Source organism: Condylura cristata, unplaced genomic scaffold (genome assembly GCF_000260355.1).
Source record: "Condylura cristata isolate star-nosed mole 26May11 unplaced genomic scaffold, ConCri1.0 scaffold00019, whole genome shotgun sequence".
NCBI lineage: Eukaryota > Metazoa > Chordata > Mammalia > Eulipotyphla > Talpidae > Condylura > Condylura cristata.
Window position 1 is genome coordinate 5,039,102 of NW_004567120.1, and position 23,434 is coordinate 5,062,535.

The following is a 23,434-nucleotide window of genomic DNA, read 5'->3' on the forward strand; positions in this document are numbered from 1 at the left end:
TCTCCAAAGAAGAAATACAAATGGCCAAAAAGCACATGAAAAAAATATTCAACATTACTTAGAATCAGGGAAATGCAAATCAAAACCTGAATTAGAAACCACCTCACACCAGTGATAATGGCACATACTGAAATAAAATGGTAAGGAAAAATGCTGCCATGGATGTAGGAAATGGAACCCTTTTACACTGCTCTGGGAATGCTCTAGTCTCTGTGGAAAGCTATGTGGAAGTAACTCAAAATACTAAAAATTGAGTTGAGTCTCTTCTATAAAACAGCCAAAGCCGGCCCTTCCAGGTGGAACAGTGGATCAAAGCACAGCACTAAGAGGCTAAAGCCACTTCAGCATGAGTTCTATCCCCGCCAGCCCAGGAGGTGACCCACATGGTGCCACAGACCTCTCCCGACTCACCTCTCCTCTCCCCTCAGCAGTGTACTTACTTAGTCAATCTGCCTGTTCTACTCCCCACTCTGTCTCTGGTGAAGCCTCTCACTGTCCTTGCACCTCTGGCCTGTATGCACAAATAAATCTTAAAACAAAACAAAACAAAACAAACAAACAAAAAACAGCCAAAGCCTGACTCAGCCAGAAGACCCATTCAGAGCACCTTATGGAATCTCCTACTCAATGCCCAGGCTGAACTATTCAAAGCAGTTGCCAACACCCAATGCCAGGGCTAGAACAAAACAAAAACCACTGGAACAAACGATAGTTTGAGCTTCTGTCAATGACATGAGCAAACATGACAGCATAAGTCTTTGTTCTGGAAAAGAAAACAACCCCCAGTCTATGACCTCATACAACTACAATCTATGTCAAGTGTGACATTTAGCAATTTAAAATAGCCTAGAGATGACATAGACAAAACATAATAAAAGACACTAAGGCTGAAGAGCTGGTCTTGATACGGGGATAACTAAGGATACTCACCACACAATTCTGGCACCCAAAACACTACAGGATGTTTAAATTCCTAAACTTACTGGAGGCGGTTCTTTGGTGCTCTACTGCCTTAGTCTTCTTCTATACTGCCAGTGCAAGTCCTCAGATTACTTTAACAGGTGCAAAGAGAACCTGAAAATCTATTCCCATTACATAAAGAAATTAAAATTAGAAGGCAGTACACACCACAAATGCTGAACAGATAAGAATCTTAGGGTGCCCTAACCTATCAGAACTACAAAAGATGACAGGAGTTCAAGGTAACCACTTTAACAATGCTTTTAGAATGCAAAAAAAAGAAATATATATATATATATACAATAAACTAAAATATGAGGAACTTCAATTTAGAAATAATGAAGTTCTGAAATATTAGCTTTTTTAAAAATATAATTGAGGGCCACAAGAGCAGGCACACAGAAACAATGGACAGTATTAATGAGATCAAAAACACATTTTTGAAGAATACATAAATAGAATAATAGCATAATGATTTCCACATCACGGGGGTCCCAGAGAAGAGAAAAATACAATTTACTCAAAGAAATAGTGAAAATAATCTCAAAAGAGTTAGATATAGTGATTGAAGAGACCCAATGAGTCCAAACAAAATAACACAAGACCACAATACACAATAAACACACTATAATAAAGCTGTTGAAAATTAATGTAAAGCATGGAAATCAAAAACTTCTAAAGAAAAAAGGGGTAACAACAGAGAACACCAATCAGAATGTCAGCAGACTTTTAGGTAAGAAAATTGTAAGCATCAAGGGATCAAGATATATTTAAAATACATATAAATAATTCTAACCAAATATTCTTTGTCCAGTAAAATTAACATGCAAGGCATAATATTATGGAATTCATTATAAAGCATAAACTACATTGAAAGAATTTATCAACATGAAATCTCATATGAAAGAAATTATAAAAGAGTTTTTAATAAGGCAACGTAAAAACAAATATTGAGGTAACAGATACCTAAACCATTTAACATGGAGAAAGAAGAAAGTAAAAAATGTGACCCATCAGAATGATGCCAGCATTACCTAATACCAAAAGCAAAGGCAGTACAAGAAATGAAAATTATAGAACAGTATCCCTGAAGAACAATGATGCAAAAATTAAAATAAAAATACTAGCAAATTTAATTCAATAGTATGTCATAAGGATTATGCAATCTAACCAGTGGGATTAATGTAAGGGATACAATGATGCCTTAATATGGATAAATCAATCTGTGCATTAGATCATATAAATCAAGAGAAGATAATATGAAATCAACTGATACAGAGAAAGTATTCTATAAGATCCAGCACCCAGTTATCAAAAAACAAAAACAAAAACTAATCATTAAGATGGGTAAAGAAGAAATCTACCTCAATATAATAAAGGTCATATGTCACAAATCAACAGCTAACATACACTTAATGGTGAAAATATGAAAGCTTTCCCCTTAAGATCAGGAGCAAGACAATGATGTCTACTGTCACAACTTCTGTTTTATTTAGTACTAGAAATTTTGGCCAGTGCTATCAGATAAAACAAACACAGGCAATAAAGGTAGCCAAAGTCAGAATAGAGTAAGGGAACTATTAGATTTGCCAAAGATAATTCCTAAATGCCCCCATCAAAATGTCATTACAAACAATAAATGAATACATTTAAGTGGAGGTAATAAAATCAACATATAAAATACATAGTTTATTTATATAAACAAAAAGAACAATAAACAAAATAAATTAAGAATATAACTTCATTTACAATGCCTAGAAAAGAATTAAAAACTTTGTAGTCCACCTAATTAAGAAGTAAAAAGACCAGGGGCCTCCCTTGTTTAACAAGGAGTTAAATCTCAGCATGATCAAGCCATTGCCAGTGACTGTGGCTTAAGTCTGCATGAATCAATCCCCAGCCAGGAAACTAATCCACATGGTATAGCAGACCTCTCCTATCTTACCTGCTGCTCCCCTCAGCAGGGTATTTCAGTCAGTCCAGCTATTCTACTCTACTCCCCACTGTCTCTCTAGGGAATCCTCTCATCCCCCGCACCTTTGGCCTACACCCAAGTTCTTCTATGCATAAGTAAAAATAAATCTTCAAAAACAGGACCTACATGATTCTATTAAAGGATTTAGTCAAAAGAAAAAGAAAACCCAAAGAAGTGAAAAAAAAAAAAAAGGATTTAGTCAAATAAGAAGATGGTAAGATAACCCATGCTTGTGGTACAATATATTCAAAATGACTGTCCTCTCTAAACTTATAATTGATTGTAATCCCTATCAAAATACCAGCAATACATTTCTAAGAAATTTAACCAAAAATATTGGAATTTAAATGAAAACTCACATTGGAAGAGAAATCCTGGGGTGGGGGGGGAGGAGAAATGGAAGTATTATATTGTCTAACTTCAACTTTACTACAAAGCAACTGTACTAAAAACAATATGGTACTGGCATAAAAGTATATACATGGGTGAGCTGAATAGAAATGAAAAGCCAGATAATAAATCCATGTGTATACTAGCATTTTATCTGTGATAAAGCAGCTATGAACACAAAATGGAGAAATTACAGTATCATTGATAAGTGGCACTGGGAAAAGTGGAAAGCCACACATAAAGAATGAAGGTGGATAATTTGCTAACCATATAAAGAAAATAAAATCAAAATATATCAAAGATTTAGATATTACATGTGCAACAATAAAATACATACAAGAAAACATTAGTGCTACGTCCCATGTCATCAACAATAAAATACTTTTAGTAACCCAACTCCTATTGCATGGAATTAAAGACAAATAAATAATTAAGTTTACCTCAAGTTAAAACGTTTCTATACAGTAAATGAAAACACAAGACAATTAAAAGGACACCCTATTGAAGTAAAGAAAATACTCATACAATATACGACTGATTAGGGATTAATAGCCAACATATATAAAATGACTCATATAGTTCAATAAAAAACAAACCCAATTTAGATACGAACATACACTTCACCAATGAGTATATCCAGGCCAAACAACATGAAAAAGTATTCATTCTCACTTATAAATAAGAGAAATGCAGGCTAAAACTATGCCCCAACAGCAAGGAAAACAAAAATGAAAAGAATATAAATACCCGGGAATATAATAAGCTAAAAAGCTTCTGCACAGCAAATAAAATGATTACAAAATCGAAAAGAAACCCTACTGAATGGCAAAAAATATTTATATACAATACATCTGACAAACAATGGATATCAAAGATATACAAAGAATTGATAAAACTTTATAAAAAAATCAAAAATGGGCAAAACAACCAAACAAACACCTTTCCAATGAATACATTAGAATTTCCCACAGATACCTGAAAAAATGTTCACAATCACTTAATAGAAATGAAAAGCAAGACCATAATGAGATACTAATCTCACATAATCTTACCTATAATCTATCCATATCAAAAAGACCAGAAACAAGTGCTAGTGAAAATGCGGAGAACAGGGAACCCTCCTATATGACTATTGAGAATGCAAACTAATCCAGCCCTCAGCTTCACAGAGTTTTCTCAAAATATTAAATGTGGATCTGTCATTCAATCCAGTAATTCCACTCCTAAGTATCTATCCAAAAAATTAAAGCTACTAATTTGAAAGGAAACTAACACTCCAGTGTTTATTGATGCATTATTTATTGCTAAACTATGGAAACAACCTAAGTGCTCCAAAGCAGATGAGTGGATCAAGATGATATGGTAAATATACACAGTGGACTATTACTCGGCAATCAAAAAGATCAACTAATGCCATTTGTAGCAACATGGATAGAGTGTAAAAGGGTAATGTTAACTGAAATAATTCAGAAGTAGAAATATAAATACAGGAGGGTGTCACTAATATGTGGAACATAAAATAACTAAATTAATAGTCAGATAAAGATAAGTTGAAAATTAACCCTTGATAGCTGGCTACAGATTTGAGATGACAAGGGAGAAGGGCTGGGGAGAGGGCACAGAACACAGAGGGAGGGAAACATAATGGTATGAGGTGTGGAGTAGGGTAAATTGGTGGTGGGTACACTATAGTGGTGATACCTGATTAGGATACTCTAATGTTACCTCAGTTAAAAAAGTTAAAAATTAAATATAAAAAACATAGGCTTCACAGTGTTTATAACAGTATTCACTACAATAGCTTGGACATGGAAGCAGCCTAAATGTCCATTAATGGATAAGTGGATCAAGATGATATGATATATACAGAACATAAACTAATATTATTGACATAATAAAGAATAAAATGCAGCTATTTGCAACAAAATTATATATTTTATATTAACAAAGGCAGTTTTAAAGTCTTCTAACAAAATGGAGGGAATTTCAGAGAATTATATGCAGCAGAGTATATCAAAATGACAAAAACAAATACTAGACATTTACATAGCATGTCAATTAATAATGTAATTTTAAAAAACCTTCAAAAACTAGAGGACATCAAAACATCCTGAGGGCTTTGAGGTTAAAAGGGAGGGAGAAGTGAAGGGGTAAAGATGATGGAGAAGAAATATTAAATAATATTAAAATTAAATGAATAAATTCCCCAGTGAGCATTTAAAATATGTGTTTAATAAAAATTTTTAATAAAACAAAATAAACAGAATAATCTAAGTGGGATGTACCTGAATGACTGGTAATACATTTGCACTTGTGATAGGAGTGATTTTATATTCTTCTGCAATTGAAGTTGCAACAAAGCTGAATCCTTTGAAGAGCTGATGAGCATTAGCGCTGGCTGGCAAACCAGGAGAATCTAATGTTCAAATAATTATACTTAATTAGAACTACATAGAATTAAATGATGTAAAATGTCAGCATGTCTTTGAAAACAAAATCAACCATTAAATGTAAGAAATACTATATTATGCATTTAATTTATAGTGTAAGTTTTCTTACACTATCCAAACAACCCTCTAGAAACTTAGAATTCTTTCAGTCTTTACGTAAGAAGGTAGTTTACATTTTTAACCATTCAACTTGATAAAAACCCTGATGTTATATATATAGCATGCTTTACCTTTAGGTGTCTTTGCAGTAAATTCAGGATCAAAGCAAAAAGTATCATCAGGTTTTCCAGAAGCGGGTTTGAAAGGAGGCTGAATTTCTCTTTTATATAATTTCTAGAAGAACAAGATAATACAAAAACATACTAACAATTTAAAAAATTGTTATATTTTGTGAGAGAAAGACCATAATATTCAGTCTTTATTGGAATACTCATAATTTCCTAAATGACACTTCAACAGGTTTCATATATATATTAAATAAATTTTGAATATTTGAGTGGTAATATAAAGAATCAAAGGAGACCAGGAAACACAGTAGTGGTTCCACATTACAAGGAATAATAATTTTCAATTTTGGGTATCAAAATCTGACTTGAATTCTCACTGGTTAAAAAAAAAGCACACAGGATGCATCACAATGTTACCATAGTGAAATAACACCGATCAAGGATTTCAAAATTAACAAATTATCTTTAGAAGCATATATTTTATTTAAAATAATTTGTTTTTACATAAACACAGGCATCGAATGCACTGCCTAGGACTCTTCTTATAGTATTAAAATATTTCATTTTTTCTAGCAACCATTTGAAGTTATGTTCTTAACATCAAAGTAATTAAAAAATAGCTTACAATATAGAAAAAACTGTTTTTTTTTTTTTTTGTGGGGAATACCACTTTGTTAAAAGCTCACAATCCCATGGTGGGTGAAATTAATAAGGGCATTGTATTAAAGGGATTTTAATTTTTAATATGTAAATATGCCAATGCATTGCAAAGAAAACGTAAACAATTTAGATATAAGAACAAGGGGGGGAGGGAGGAGAGAATTTCTACTTCACCTAGGAAAAAAAAGTGATACAATGACACCAAGAGAGTAATACACACAGACAGGACAAAGGGAAGATTCCCATGCAACATGTCCACAGAGTAGCATTTTTAAGGTATTAATACAAATAGCTTATGATATGCTGTGATTTTACAATGATAAAAAAATGTATTAAAGCATATGCTCTTTGAAACTTATTCTACAGAGCAGATAAAACAATGATTTTGTCCAAAAATACTAGCTATGTATATTAATCTGCTGTAGAAATCAAACTGATATTTTTCCTTTTGAAAAATTTTCAATACTGATACCAAAAGTAAATAACCAAAAATGCTTACCTATGATGATTAATAGTATATAAAATACATGAAACTATTGTAAAATAAATGATCAAAAATCAAGCTTTTCTATGGAAACTGTCTGGAAGTTGCAACAGAGGGAAAAAACCTTGTATATATGACTAAGCAGAATTTCAGTTTCTTTTTTCATGTCCTCTCCAAGCTTTGAAATACATGTACAAAGATATTTACTTTTTAGCAAATTTAATTTGTTCTAATACATGACAAAAAATGAACTGAAATAAATAGTATCTTAGATTCTTTAGAAAAATTTTCTTTAAGAATCTGTCTCATAATTCATTTTCCTTCGATTTTCTCTTCCACATTTTCCAAGCTAGAATAAGGGAAAATATTAACATATTTAACACAAAAATTAAATTTAAACAATTTAATAAATATTATTCATACATATATCAGATCAAGTAATTTCCATGACATGCTATACCTAAAATCTCATATTAAATGTAAAATACATAGGCTATATTTATCAGCAAACTCCATATATGATCATTTGTTCATCAGTGTTTTCCTATCTTTTATAGAAACAAGTTTTTTATTGAACTTACATTCCAGTCAATATTTGCAAAGAAAAGATGTCTTTTGATATCCTCGACTCCTTCTGAACCTATGAAAATGGAAAAATTTTCTTAATGCTGTAATTACTTTAATAATTCCACGCGAATTTAAAGCTGTTATCTATAAACAGGAACACATATATCACATAGACTCCTTGAAGTGAAAGTTTATAAATTCTTATCTAGTATTTTATTAATTAGTAGTTTATCTTAATATGATAGAAAAAACTGATGTTCTTATTGAAGCACATTCAATATCATGAAATAATGAAATATCTTCTAAATAAAATCAAAATCACATATAACATTAAAACTTAAGTACACTTTCATTTATTCATATTTAAAATTATGAAGGTTTGCTTACATCTAAAAACAAAAATGTACAAAAAAAAGTGACACTGAAATTTTAACACAAGTAAATCAGCAGGACAAGAGGATGATAACTGGATCCATGTTATGGACCTGAATAGTTATGGACACACTGTATATTTAACTGGAAGAATACTGAAAAGTAGAAAATAACTATTTTCAAATAAATGAAAGGTTCATTTTGGTATATTTGAAGGTATACTATGATTGATGTCAAAGAGAAAATTCATATGATATACAATGATATAATAAATGGAGGTCTTTAAACTTCCTACTTCATTTTGAAATCATAAAAATTATAGAAATTAATGGAATATTTACACATATAGAACCATAAAGAACTAGAAAATGTGAAAAAGCAAACACCCTATGCTAAGGCAGGTGTTTCAGAGATGGGATCCCAGGAGACCCCAGAGGAACTAAATGAAGGTAATTCCTGCAGAAACAGTTAAGCTGAAAAGCATGCATGACCCAGGTCCCATGCCTGTCTGCAATTCAGAGCAGAGACAGTGTTTTCCTGCCATGGTCAACTGTGTACACAAGGAAAACAAACACCCAGCATTACTGTGGCAATCCTTTAAGTAACAACTGAAAGAGATGCCTGCAGTACCAGTGGCACATTGTCCCAATGCATAGAACACATTAGGAACCAAACAACAGGGTGAAGAAAAAATTAAAACAACCAAGCAAGCCCTAAGGAGGATACCCACAAAAAGATAATCAGCCACCAGAACTTAACAACAATGACACAGAAGAACTCCACTGTCTGCCTGATAGAAAATTTAAAACCTCCATCATTAAAAAACTGAAAGAAGGGCTCTCCCTGGTGGTGCAATGGGTTAAGACACCGCTTTATGAAGCTCTTCAAAGCCACTGCAGCATGAGTTCGATCCCCTGCCCGGGAGCTGATCCATGTAGCTTGGCAGACCTCTCCTAACCTGCCTGCTGCTCCTCTCAGCAGTGTACTTCATCAATCTGCCTGTTCTGCTCCCCACTCTGTCTCTGGTGAATCTTATCACTCACCACTCCTCTGGCCTGTACCCCAGTTCTATAGGCATAAATAAATAAATCTTAAAAAAAAAAAACTGAAAGAAGACAAAAAGGAAAAGAGTGATATGGGAAGTCCCTAAAGAGGGAAGTGAAAGAAATGCAGGGAATCAAAAGTTTAATGGAAGAGATAAAGGACTCCGGGAAAAGCAGTAAAAACAGAATTGATGAAATGGAAGAACAAATCAACACTCTGAGGATATAGAAATAAAAAGAACCAAGAAAGAAAAGGGAAGAGAAATATTATAGAAAACAAAAGAAGAAACACTTTGAGAGCTATCTGACACTGTGAGGAAAGAAAACATAAAAGTTATAGGAATTCCAGAAATTCAGAGAGTCCAAGGAACCGAAACTGTTCAACGAGATAATCAAAGAGAACTTTCCAAACATGATGCAGAAGATTAAAGTAGATATACTACAAGAAGCAAGAAGAACACCAAATTGCCACAATGAAAGAAAACTATAGCAAGACACAAAATAATAAAGCCTGCAAGAGTCCAAGACAAGGAAAAAATAATGAGGATGACAAGTGGGAAGAAACAGATAACGGAAAATTAATCACCCTGACAACAGACTTCTTTATAATGGAAAACTAATCACCCTGACAACAGACTTCTCTTAAGAAACATGATGGCCAGAAGTGAATTGAGTGACATATTCAACAAACTCAAACACTACAAATACCAACTAAGAATACTATACCTGGAAAGCTCTCCTTTCTCTACAAAGAAAAAATAAGGACCTCCTCAGACAGACAAAATCTACAGAACCTCATTACAGCTAAACCCCCCAACTTCAAAAAAAAAACTATGTCTTAATGCCAAAATCAATAAAAGTGAATAAGACAAGAAATAAAATTACAAATGGCAAATACAGATGCCAACAGACCCCAACCTTCTGCTGTGAGCAGGAAACACACTTAACTACAAAAGATAAACATAGAATGAAAGTAAAAGGATGAAAAAAAATTCACAATAGGCCAAAAAAGAATCCAGAAATAGCTATACTTATATCAGATAAAATAGACTTCCAACTAAAATAAGTATAAAAAAAGAAAAAGAAAAAGATGGTCACTACATTATGATTAAGAAGACATTACATCAAGAAAACATAACACTCATCAACAGATACTCACCAAATGAAGGCACGCCAAAATATATCAGACGATGATTATCATCTCAGATGACAGACATTAGAGAAAATACATATGTAGTAGGAGACTTCAACGCATCTCTCGCAGATGGATAGATCAATGAAACAAAAAATAAACAAGGATGCTAGAGATCTAAATATGGAACTAGGCTTAATGGGCTTAACAAACATCTATAGAACACTGCATGAAAAAAATTGGAGTACACATGTTTTATCAAGTGTACATAGAGCATTCTCAGGACTGATCACATACTGGGACACAAGACAAACGTCAACAGTACAGTAAGATCAAAATCATAACAACTATCTTCTCTTACCACAAAGGCAGCTAACTAGAAATAAACCATGAAAAGGCAGCAAGGAACCCTCCAACCTCTTGGAGATTGAAACCCACACTACTGCAAAATCACTGAATCAATGAGGAGGTCAAAGAAGAAATTTTAAAAATGCCTTGAGATAATGAGGACAAAACTCTACAGAACATATGGGAAAAAGCAAAAGCAGATATAAGAGGAAAATATATAGCAATAGAGGATCACATTAATAAATAAGAAAGAACTCAAACAATCTCATCTGTCCTCTTAAAGAACTGGAAAATGAACAAGAATAAAAATACAAAAGCTAATAGAAAAAGGAAAAAATGAAAATCAAAGCAGAGATAAATGAAATAGGAGTTAAGAAAACAACTCAAAAGATCAATGAAACCAAAAGATGGTTATTCAAAAAAACAAACAAAATAGACAAACCTCCAGCCAGGCTCACAAATGAAAGATGAGAAATTACAACAGATAGAAAAAAATTAAAAATAAACAGAAAATACTGTGAAAATTATATGCAAACAAGTTCAACAATCTAGAAGAGATGGGAAAATTCCTACAAAATTACAATCATCCAAAGCAGGATAAAGAAGAGATGTAATACCTAAACAGACCAATTACAAGAAGTGAAATAAAAACTTAATTGAAACCCTCTTCAAAAATAAAAGCCCAGGACCAGATGGCTTCAAAAATGAATTATATCAAAATTATGTCAAAATTTTGAGAAGGATACCACCAAATACATTATATGAAGCCAATATTACACTAATACCAACATCAAATAAGGACAACACACACACACACAAACTACCGGCCAAACTCTCTAATGGCGAGATTCAAAAATCCTCAATAAAATTTTAGCCAGCAGAAATCAACAATGCATCAAAAAGATAATTCATGATAACCAAGAGGATTTATTCCAGGGACACAAGAATGGTTCAACATCTGAAAATGAACTGATGTAATTCAATATATCAACAATAAGAAAAATAAAAACCATATTATCATAGCAATAGATGCTGAGAAAGCATTCCAAAAAGTTCAAGTCCAATTATGATAAAAGCCCTCAAAATTCTTGGGATAGAAGGAATGAACCTTAACATAATAAAGGCTAGCTATGACAAGTTCATAGGCAACATCATTCTCAGTTTGAAAGTCTGAAAGCCTTTCCCTTGAGATCTGGAACAAGACAAGGATATCTACTCTCACCACTACTTTCCAATATAATACTGGAAGTTCTAGCCAGAGCAATCAGACAAGAAAAAGACACAGAAATCAGTAGCCTTCCTATATGTAAAAATCAGTCTGAAGAAGAAAAAAATCAGTCCTTTTATAATCGAAACAAAAATATCAAAAACTTGGAAATAAACCTAACAAAAGAGATGAAGATCTATACAAAGAAAACTATAAAACATTGTTAAAAGAAATAGAAGAGGCCCTCCTAGGTGGCACAGAGGTTTAAAGCATATAGCACTAAGAAGCTAACACCACTTCAGCACGAGTTCCATCCCTGGCCCCAGAGTTGATTCACATGGCGTGGCAGACCTCTTCTGACCCGCCAGCTGCTCCCCTCAGCAGTGTATTCATCAGTTGGCCTGTTCTGCTCCCCACCTTGTCTCTGGTGAATCTTCTCTCCACCCCTGAACCTCTGGCCTGTACCCCAGTTTTGTATGCATAATTAAACAAATCTTAAAAAAAAAGAAATAGAATAAACACAAAGAAGTAAAAAGACATCCCCTATTCATGGATTGGAAGAATTATAATGATCAAAATGGTCATCCTACCAAAAGCAATTTACAGATTCAATGCTACTGCGATAAAAATTTCAATGACATTCTTCAACGAAATAGAACAAATATTGATGAAACTCATATGGAGATACAAAAAAAAAAAAAAAAAAAAAAAACTCAAATTGCCAAAGCGTCACTGACTATAAAGAAGGGGCATGGAGTTATCACAATCCTGGATTTCAACCTATATTACAAAACCATAATAATCAAAACTGCATGGTACTGGAACAAAAACAGATACCCAGACCAATGGAATGACAGATTATGGTCACTTCAATCTTTGACAAAGGAAAAAAAAAAGTGTTCAATGGAACAAAGACAGTTTTTTTCAATAAATGTTGTGGGAAAACTGGACTGCTACATGCAAAAGAATGAAGCTAGACTACTACCTTACAAAACAAAACCAAACTCAAATGTTCAAAGAATTAGACACAAGACCTGAAACCATTAACTATACAGAAGAAAATACAGGCAAAACACTGTGTGACATACATCTTAGTATCATCTTTAAAGACACATTACCGGTGCTAAAGAAAGTGAAGAGAGAGATACATGGGATTACATCAAATTATAGAGCTTCTGTACAGCAAAAGAGACATTAACCAAAACAAAAAAAAACACCACTGAATGGGAGAAAATTGTTGCACTCCATACAACAGATACGCACAGATAACAAAGACACAAAAAACTCAAGTGACTCACAAAAAACAAAGTAAACAATAAAGTTAAAAATGGGCAGAACAACTTAAAAGACACTTCTCCAAAGAGGAAATGCGAATTGCCAACAGGCATATGAAAAAATGTTCAACATCCCTCAAATCATGGAAATGCAAATTAAAACTGCAATGAGACACCACCTTATACTAGTAAGAATGGCACATATTTAAAAAAAAAAAATAGAAACAACAAATGTTTGTGAGGATGTGGTAAAAAAGGAAGTACCCTCTCTGTGGGTGGGAATGCAATTGCATGGAAAGCTGTATAGATGTTTCTGAGTCTATTAAAAAGTAAGCTACCATATGTCCTAGCAATTCCTCTCCTAGGGATCTACCCAAAGGACACAAAATCATTTATGCAAAAGAATACATGAACCCCTATGTTCACTGCAGCACTATTTTTAATAGGTAAGATGTGGAATTGAGCCAAAGGACCAAAAGTAGATGAACAGATCAAGAAGATGTGGTATATATGTGCAATAGAATACTACTAAGGAAACAAAAAAAGATAAACTAATTCATTCACAACAAAATAGATTGAGCTGCACGGAAGTACACTCAGTGAAATAAGTCAGAAAGAAAAAGAAAAATACTGGGTGGTTTAACTTACAGGAGGAATACAGTAGATCTAGGAAGAAACAAAAAATAAAAGTAAACAAATATAAATCAGAGATATTCTGCAAAGGAGTGGGTGGGAAAGAGATAAAAGTGAGTATGGGAAGAACACAGGGACTTCCCATGGTGCAAGGTGTTAGGTGAAAGGGTGAATTGGTGTTAGAAATTCTGTGGGGACTACGCCTGAGAAAAGAACACAAACATTGTACAAAAATGAACAATGATGTAAAATGCATATAAGTAACAATATATATATATATATATATTTTTTTTTAAGATTTATTTATTTATTCATATAGAACTGGGGTACAGGCCAGAGATGCAGAGGGTGAGAGGATTCACCAGAGACAGAGTGGGGAACAGAACAGGCAGATCGACAAAGTACACTGCTGAGGGGAGCAGCGGGCGGGTCAGGAGAGGTCTGCCACGCCATGTGGTCACCTCCGGGGCAGGCGGGAATCGAACTCATGCTGAATTGGCTTAAGCTTCTCAGTGCTGTGCTTTAACCCGCTGCGCCACAAGGGAGGTCCACAATATATATTTTTAAAGAATTAGAAAATGAACAAAAAGCAAGCATAGTAAAGAAATAATAAATATCAAAGCAGAAATTAATGAAAGGGAAATAAAAGTGTAAAAAGGCATTGAACTCAAAAGCTGGTTCTTGAAAAAATAAGAAACAATATACAAGTGTCTTGGCAGGCTCACATAAAACAAAAGGGATAAAACTAATAAACAGAATCAGAAATTCAACAGAAGTTATAGGAGGTCTCTCAGAAATACAGATTATGATGAGAGACTATTATGAACATTTATATTCAAAAAAGGGAAAACATAGAAGAAATTGAGACATTCTCAGGAACATAGAGACTTCTGAAACTGAATCAGGAAGAAACCGGAAACCTGAACTTACCAATTACAAGTGAGAAAATTTTAAAAGTCTCCAAAACAAAAGCCCAATATGAGACAGTTTCACTAGTAAGTTGAACCAAACTTTCATACATGAACTAATAACTATCTTTCTTAAACTCTTCTAAAGATCTGAGGATGAGAATCATATCATAGATCTATCTTTACTATTTTGGGAAACCACCATAGAACTCTACTATATGATCTAGCAATTCCATGCCTAGGTATCTACCTGAAGAATGCAAAATCAATAATTGAATGGGACATATTCATGTCTGTGTTCATTATAGTAGTATGTACAATATTGAAGCAATTTAACTGCCCAAAGACAAATCAAGATATAATAATGGAACCCTACACGTTATATGTACTATATAAAGTATACTACTATAGGTACTACTAAAAAAAATAAACTATTGTTATTTGTGACAACATGGATATAACTAGCAGGGGTTATGTTAAGAGAAATAAGTCAGAAGGAGAAAGACAAAGTTTATATGGATTTGTTCATATGTGGAATACATATATATATATATATACACAGACACATATACATATATATATATATATATACATATACATATAGAAACAAAATAAGGTGTCAAACAACCCAAATCAAAAGTGAAACCTAGAAATCTCACTGCAAAACTGAGGCTACAAGTTGGGTGGGGGAAGGGTAGAGAGCAAAGGTCTGAGGGGGTCATAATGGGGTATACAAAGTAAATCTGAGGAGTTGTAATCCTATCTTTCTAAAAATATAATGCACTGTAAAACAATGATACCTCACAAGGAAAATATAAAAACAACTAAGAGGGAATGTTAACAAACATATTTTATGAGACTAACATTAATCTGATATCAAAAGCAGAAAAGAATATGCTCTTCTGAAAAGGAAAACTACAAACTGATATCTCTGATGAAAACAGATCCAAAAATTCTCAACAAACTCTTAACAGATTCAATACATTAAAGGAACATATATCACATCGAAGTGAAGTTTATTCCAGGATGTAATAATGGTTCAACTTAAGCAAAATAATGCAATGAACTTCAACACATCAACAAAAGATAAAAATCACATGATAATATCAATGGATGATTGAAAGTATTTCACAAGATTCAACATTTATGATAAAAACTAAAAAACGGAGATAGATGGAATGTTTCTTAACATACTAAAGTCCATATTAAAACACACACACACACACATACAGTTAACATCATACTCAACAGGATAAAACTAAACACTTTTTCCTCTAAGGTCAGGATGTCCACTTTCACAATTTTAAGATAGTACTGGAAGTCCCAGCTAGAACATGCAAAGATATAAAAGAAATTCCAACTGGGAAACAGAAAGCAAAACTTCATTATTTGTGGATGACATGATGATATGCACAGAAAAACCTAAAAAGGCCCACTAAAAATTATTAGAAACGATCAGTATATTAAATTGTCAGGTTACAAAATACAAGAATTGGTTGCATTCCCATATGCAAATAATGAAATCAAGAAAATAATTCCATATATGTATTATTGAATCAAAAAGAAATAACTACAAATGAACTTAACAAAGATGGTTCGTTAGCCATTACTAAGAGAAGTAAAAGAAGACATATAAAAATGAAAAGAGGTTCTGATTAATGGATTGGAAGAGATTAAATTTATGATATATTCCTCTTACCCCAAAAAATAAACAGATTCAATTACATTCCTGTCAAATGACATTCTCCAAATAGTACAAAATTGATGAAATCTCAATGGAACCCCCAAAGATTTGACATATCCAAAGTAACAATTAAAATAAGGATGGAGGTGGCCCTCCCTGGTGGCGCAGCGGGTTAAAGCACAGCACTGAGAATCTAAAGCCACTTGCGCATAAGTTCGATTCCCGCCTGCCCCGGAGGTGACCACATGGCGCGGCAGACCTCTCCTGACCCGTCCGCTGCTCCCCTCAGCAGTGTACTTCATCCATCTGCCTGTTCTGCTCCCCACTCTGTCTCTGGTGAAGCCTCTCGCCGCCCCTGAGCCTCTGGCCTGTACCCCAGTTCTGTATGCACAAATAAATAAATCTTTAAAAAATAAAATAAAATAAAATAAAATAAGGATGGAGGTATCATACACCCAGGCTTAAAACTTACTACAAAGCGATGGTAATCAAAACAGTATGGTATTTGAATTAAAGACACCAGAACAATTGAATAGAATGGAAAACTTATTTAGAAATAATCCACACTTTTATGGACAGTTATTCTACACAAAAGAATGGAGAAAGATTTGTCAACAAATGGGGCTGGGAAAAGAAAACATCCATATGCTAAAGAATGAAATTAGATCACTCAGTCACATCACATGCAAAAATTAATTCAACATGGATAGGATTAAAGAGTTGGAAGTAAGAACTGAAACCATAAAATATATGACAAGAAACAGAAAGCATTTCATCACACTGGCTTCATTAATATCTCCAGAGACTCTCCCCTAATAGCAAGGGAAAGAAAAGAAAAATGAACAAATTTGAATACATCAAATTAAAAGTATTCTGCACAGCAAAATAAACTATCATTAAAAAGACAGTTACAGAGTGAAAAAAATACTTGTACATCACACATCTGACAATGATGTGATATCCAAGAATTATTAACTCATAAAACTCAAAGAAGAAAAAACAAATGACCCCAAAAATAGCAGAAAGGCAAAATAGACACTTACTCGTGAAGAATTCTCATGGCCAACAGACATAAAATGTGCTTGTTATTATATTGCCAGGGAAATGCAAAGCAAAACTACAATGAGATACTACTCACAAAGCAAAGCAAAAACACCAGAAAGAACAAGTGTTGATTAGGGTATGAAACAAGCATTGGCTAGATACTGTTGGTAGGAATGTAGATTGGTTCAATGACAATTGAGAACATTATGGATGTTTCTCAAAATATTAAAAATAGATTTCCTAAGTGATTTAGGAATTACAGTTATAGAAGTTATGCAAAGAATATAAAAATACTAACTCAAAGGGATATATGGATGCCTATATCATGGCAGCACCCTTTACAACAGCCAATAGTGAAACAACCCAAGTACCTCCCCACCATGTCAGATGAGTGGATATGATAATACTCAGGTATATAAAACAGGATGAAATCTTGTGATTTGGGAGAACCTGGGAGTAAACAGAGGAGGGTAATGCTAAGCAAAATAAGTCAGAAAGAGAAACACAAACACCATATGATTTTACTTATATGTGGAGTGTATAAAAAAAGGGAACAAAAAAAATAGAAATCTGACTATAAGATTGAGGCTACCACATGAGGAATGAGAGTATGAGCAGTCAAATGTGTAGAGGGACCAATGACTATGGCAGATGTCTATGGGGGTTTTGGTGGTGGATGTAGTAAGGTAACATATATTTGAAGAGGTATAAACCTGTAACTTTGAATCACATATGTGTTATATACCAATGTTAGCTACCCCAATTAAAAATACAATTAAATTTTTCTATGTATTAATATATAGCAGTCAATAATGAATTTAAGTCAGATAATATGAAGTTATCATCACCCTCCCAAAGCATGCAGTATCGTATTATGAAACTGAAGAAAATAAACCATACCCAATCTATTTGCTGGATTCCTTTTGAATAACATTCTTAGCAGACTTTGTGCTTCAGCACTAAGAAACTGAGGCATTCCAAGTTTTGCTCTAGAAAAGAAGGTTTTAGAAAATTTAATTAAAGTATAATCAGAATTCTAAGTTGACAAATTGCAAAAAAAAATAGTTTTAGAAAAGGCTTTCACAAAGTTGAACAATGTTCCTTATATAGTAGAAGGGACTATAAAAGTTCCTAAAATATCCTCTGAATATCAACTTAAAATCACAAGTTTCTCAAAACTGAAAATAAGGAATTTATACTTACTTTAATATCATATTCATTGTCTCATTTCTGTCTTTACCTTGAAATGGCAGAGTACCAGTAAGCATTTCAAACTTTAAATGAACAAGAAATAAGAGAGAGTCAACTTAGCAAAACTTTAGAATAGATAATGAAATTACTTAGGAATGCATTTCATAATCATCAAAGCATGCAGAATCTATGATGGTAGGTTAAAATAGGACCAGAAAATTGGGTCACATAAAGAAACGTATTTCTGGTACCACGCTGCATATGCCCCAAATAGTGGATAATTTTTAACAAACAAAATAAACCACTTTTTACTCCTGATTAACTTAAGTTCCCTAAGTCACAGCAATTTAGAGACAGGCACATTTTCTTTCAAAACAAAGATATGCTTTTAAGCAAACATTTAATAATGCTAGGAGAGTAAATATAACCACAAACCATTTCAATTTATACATGCTCAGGAAAAAATCTAACCTTTCTCATTCCTCTCATCTCCTTAGAAACAAAAACCAAAAAGACATATTTACATGAAATCAAAATCACAAATATATTCAAAAAACAAAAAATTGAGACAGTTAAATACAACATAAAAATACATTATCCCTACAGATTTAATTGCAACGCAGATAACTATAATCTTAAATAATGCTACTAAAAGTGACTAGGTCAGTCTAAAAATGAAGATCAGTATAGCTTATTAAAGAGAAAATTTTGAAACCCCTAATATTTAATTCTCAAAGTTAGAGTCAATAATAACTGACACTAGTCCTTGGCTTATTTATGAGTTCACCACAGTTAGCTTCATCCATTCAACTATCTCTTATACCCTCATGACTCTCAGATCTGTTATTTCAATCTCAACTGTCAGGTCACAGCTTTCCATTCCAAATTTACAGTTATGGCTCTCAATAGGAGACTAAAGATATAGAGGGAAGAACTGAGCCACAGAAAAGGAAAAAAGAAGTCATGTATGATAATCATTTTTCTCAAGTTCTTTTTCACTATTAGATACTTAATGTTAACGTGCTCTACTTGGGACTATAGTACATAAAGAGATGGGAATGACAGGTACAGAAAGAAAAATAGAAGTACAGTATAAAAGAGTAGCATGTATCTCCCATTCAAAGAAACTACATATTGAATAGTTGAATAGTATATTTTAAGGTATCCAGATGATTCTGATGCAATCTCCAAAGACCTCTCCTAATTTATTACAACCAAGTGGCTAATAACTATCTTTCTCAAGCTGTTATAAAAAAACTGAGAAAGAGAAAAGTCTTCCAAACACATTTTATGAGACACCACTACAATTATATCAAAACCAAAGACATCATAAAAATAAAAATTTATAGACAAATTTCCCTGATGTACATACATGAAAAAAATCCATTAAAATTTTAAGCAAACCACACTCATAGCAGGAGTATAATGGACTAGGTGAGAAAATAATAATAATGAACAGTTATATACCAGAGACATTGTATGGGGGTGGAGTGAGGAATGGGATCAAAAACAGTGAGGGGAGGGAAATGCACTGGACTATGGTGATGGCACATGGGTGATTTGGTGATGGGAAGCTCACAGGGATTACAACTGAGATGGAAAAAGGCACAAAATGATGTAAAAATAAACTATTATATTCTTAAAAAATATTAGATGTAATTCTATTTAAACTCTTTGCCTTTAAATTTTATTTAATTGATCTAATAAATTGATGTGGATATCTTTAAGAAATTGTCTATCAGTGATAAAATTTCTGAGTACAACATTTAAAAAAAAATTTAAGCAAACCAAACTCAACAATCCATTAAAATGCTCATAATGTATAACCAGTGGTTTTTATCATAAGGAATCAAACCCATCACTATAATTTATATATCAAAAAAGGAAAGATTAAAGTAGAGCAAGACAAAATGACAATAATCATCAAAATAATAGATTTAGACAGCATATTCATCAACATAATAAAAGTCATATATGAGGGCCCTCCCTGGTGGCGCAGTGGGTTAAAGCACTGCACTGAGAAGATAAAGCCACTTCCGCATGAGTTCGATCCCCGCCAGCCCCAGAGGTGACCACATGGCATGGCAAACCTCTCCTGACCCGCCCGCTGCTCCCCTCAGCATTGTACTTTGTGAATCTGCCTGTTCTGCTCCCCACTCTGTCTCTGGTAAGCCTCTCACCCTCTGAGCCTCTGGCCTGTACCCCAGTTCTGTATGTACAAATAAAATAAATATTTTTTTTAAAAAAGTCATATATGAAAAGTTTATAGCTAACACTATTTTCTACGGTGAAAAACTGAATGCTTTTCCTCTAGATCTGGTTCATGACTTGGAAGAACTAGCATTATTAGACATTAGTAGTTAATCTTGTACACAGATGGTAGGAATATAGACTGGTTCAGCTCCTATGGAAAATATTATGGCAGGTTCTTAAAATATTACAACTTGGATCTGCAGCTTGAATCTACCATATAACCCAGCAATTACACTCTTAGTTATCTACCGTAAGAATGGGGAAAAAAACATTAATTTAAAGAGATATCTATGTCCTAATATTCATTACATCATTTTTTACAATACCCAAGTTCTGGAAACAGTCTAGGTGCCCAAGGACTAATGATTGGATTAAGATATGGTACATATATACTAACGACACTACTCAGCTATAAAAAAGATAAATCTTGCTATATGTGACAACATGAATGGAAATGGAGAAGATAATCCTAAGTCACAAAGGAAAAAGAACTACCTGATGGTGTCACATCTGTGGAATGCAGAGACATGAAACAAAGGAGGAGACAAAACCAAACCAGTAACAAGCTCTCAAATTTGACCACATAATTGAGGCTAGAAGAGAAGGGTGTGGAGTAGAGCAAAGTATAAAAGGTGTCCAGTGGAGTATGATTGTGGATTATGGGTGCTTTGGTGGTCAATACAGTGTGGTCACACACTCCGTAGGGATGTAATTCTGTAATTCGGAATCACATAATGCTTTGTGAACCAAAAAATAAATTACTATTCCATTAAAAACAATATATGTAAAGAACACATGAAACTCAACAACAAAAAACAAGCAACTCTATAAAAAATGGGTAGAAATGGGCCTGAAACAGAGAAGCTCACAAAGGATGAAGTAAGCTATGACTGTTTTTCTTCCATATTCATTATTGAATCAGAATCCATTTCCCCCCATATTTTCTTTTGTGTGTGTGTATTCCAGTTTTCTCAGTAGCAGAGAATTTTTAAAAAAAATATGAGCAACATTGAATCACAATGCTGCATATTAATTAGAATTATAGGATCACATCTTTCAGTTGTATGTTACCACACACCCCTACTAGCAAAGCACCCATAATCTTCCACCATTGGGTCCCAAGCAGTATTCTTTTACCAACTGTATAAGGCTGCATAATCTAGTTAAAGGACAGAATTATCCAGAATATACTGAATTGTATATCCAATGGCAATGCAAAATCTCCAATTGCATTAAATATTGACAATATAGTTGAACTCCCCCACAAAAACAGTGGGTAGAAATGAGTGTTGGTAATGAACAATTCTCCAAAGATATACAGATGGTCAACCAAGCACATGGAGTGATGTTCATCATTTATTATTAGATAAATGCAAATCAAAACAACTATGAAATCTCACCATTATTTATGAGAAGTTATTTGCAAAAGACAAGAAACAGTAAGAGTTGGAGAGGATGTGTAGAGAATGGAACCCTGGAAACTGTTAGTGGGATTGTAAATTGGTGCAACTAATATGGAAAGAAGTATGGTGATTCTTCAAAATTTTACAAAGAGAAATTCCATATAATTCCACTTTGGGGTATTAACCAAAAATGCAAAAACACTAATTTGCAGAGACATATAAAACTTTTCTAATATCCTGAAATTTAGAAGCAAGTGTGATTATATACTTTCATATTTTTTCCATCTTCAACTCTTCATTATCCACTACTGCCTCAAACTGGTTTTCCAGACCTTTGCTAACACAGTGACAATAATATTCTTGACATGTGTTGGGTCCCAGCTGGGATGAGCCTCCCCAACCACCCCCTGAGCTTAAGCACAAGATCATAACAGGAAGAAAAACATCCTGTTTTGTCTGCCACCTGTGTGAGTTGCTCAACCTGTGGGCCTCTGATCAATATCTGCCCTGATCGAAGTGAGGCATGTGAGGGAGACTTCCTCTGCCCCCAGGCCAACACCATGGTACTAAGGGTATAAAAGGGAGGCTGGAGAGAAAAATAAAGACGTTTGCTGCAACCATCTACTGATTCTTCAACCTCGAAGTCCCCGCTCAGACTCTCAGACTCGTATCCCTGCCTCAGATATTTAAATTTTATTCATCCTTCAGGGTTTAAGTTTTGCCTTCTCTGCTTTCCATACATCAACTTAAATGAATTTTTGGCTAAACTCCTAAGGTACTTCAGGGCAGTTATTAGTGCTATTCCAGTTGTTAGTTGTTATTTGGTAGTGTAACCATATTATATACATTCTTGGGTCATCGAAAATGCAAAATATTGTGCTTCTAGTCTTCCTTACCTCAGTTGCCTACCCAAATACCATGCTTATGACAGGCACTTCATATATTGCTGCATCATATAGTGAATCCTCAATGATATAAAGGTAGACTGGATTATTAGGCTTCAAAAACAAATTATATCTGATTCAACAGCTATTTGTTAACCATCATACTTAATAGTACAAATTCTATGTTTAATCTTATACCAAATTAGTACATGCGCCCCATAGTCTAGGTAACATCAGAGTTGAAAATGAGTATAAGGAGCCTTTTGTCCAAGCCCTGCCACAACCCTGGAGATAAACTGAGACAATTCAGCTAGGGAGGGGAAACCAAATCGTGGGAAAAGGCTG

General features: G+C 33.6%; 1 protein-coding gene across 1 annotated transcript in view; it reads right to left on the reverse strand.

The window, feature by feature from the left end:
• The window catches only part of RPS6KA6 (ribosomal protein S6 kinase, 90kDa, polypeptide 6), a 186,168-nt gene that overhangs the window by 53,119 nt on the left and 109,615 nt on the right, over positions 1-23,434 (reverse strand). The window contains exons 10-14 of the mRNA XM_004685620.2: positions 18,562-18,632; positions 18,259-18,347; positions 7,728-7,786; positions 6,006-6,108; positions 5,611-5,741 (exon numbers count right to left, since the gene is read on the reverse strand). Of these exons, the coding sequence (XP_004685677.1) occupies positions 5,611-5,741; positions 6,006-6,108; positions 7,728-7,786; positions 18,259-18,347; positions 18,562-18,632 (453 nt within the window). The remainder of the gene's footprint in view (positions 1-5,610; positions 5,742-6,005; positions 6,109-7,727; positions 7,787-18,258; positions 18,348-18,561; positions 18,633-23,434) is intronic.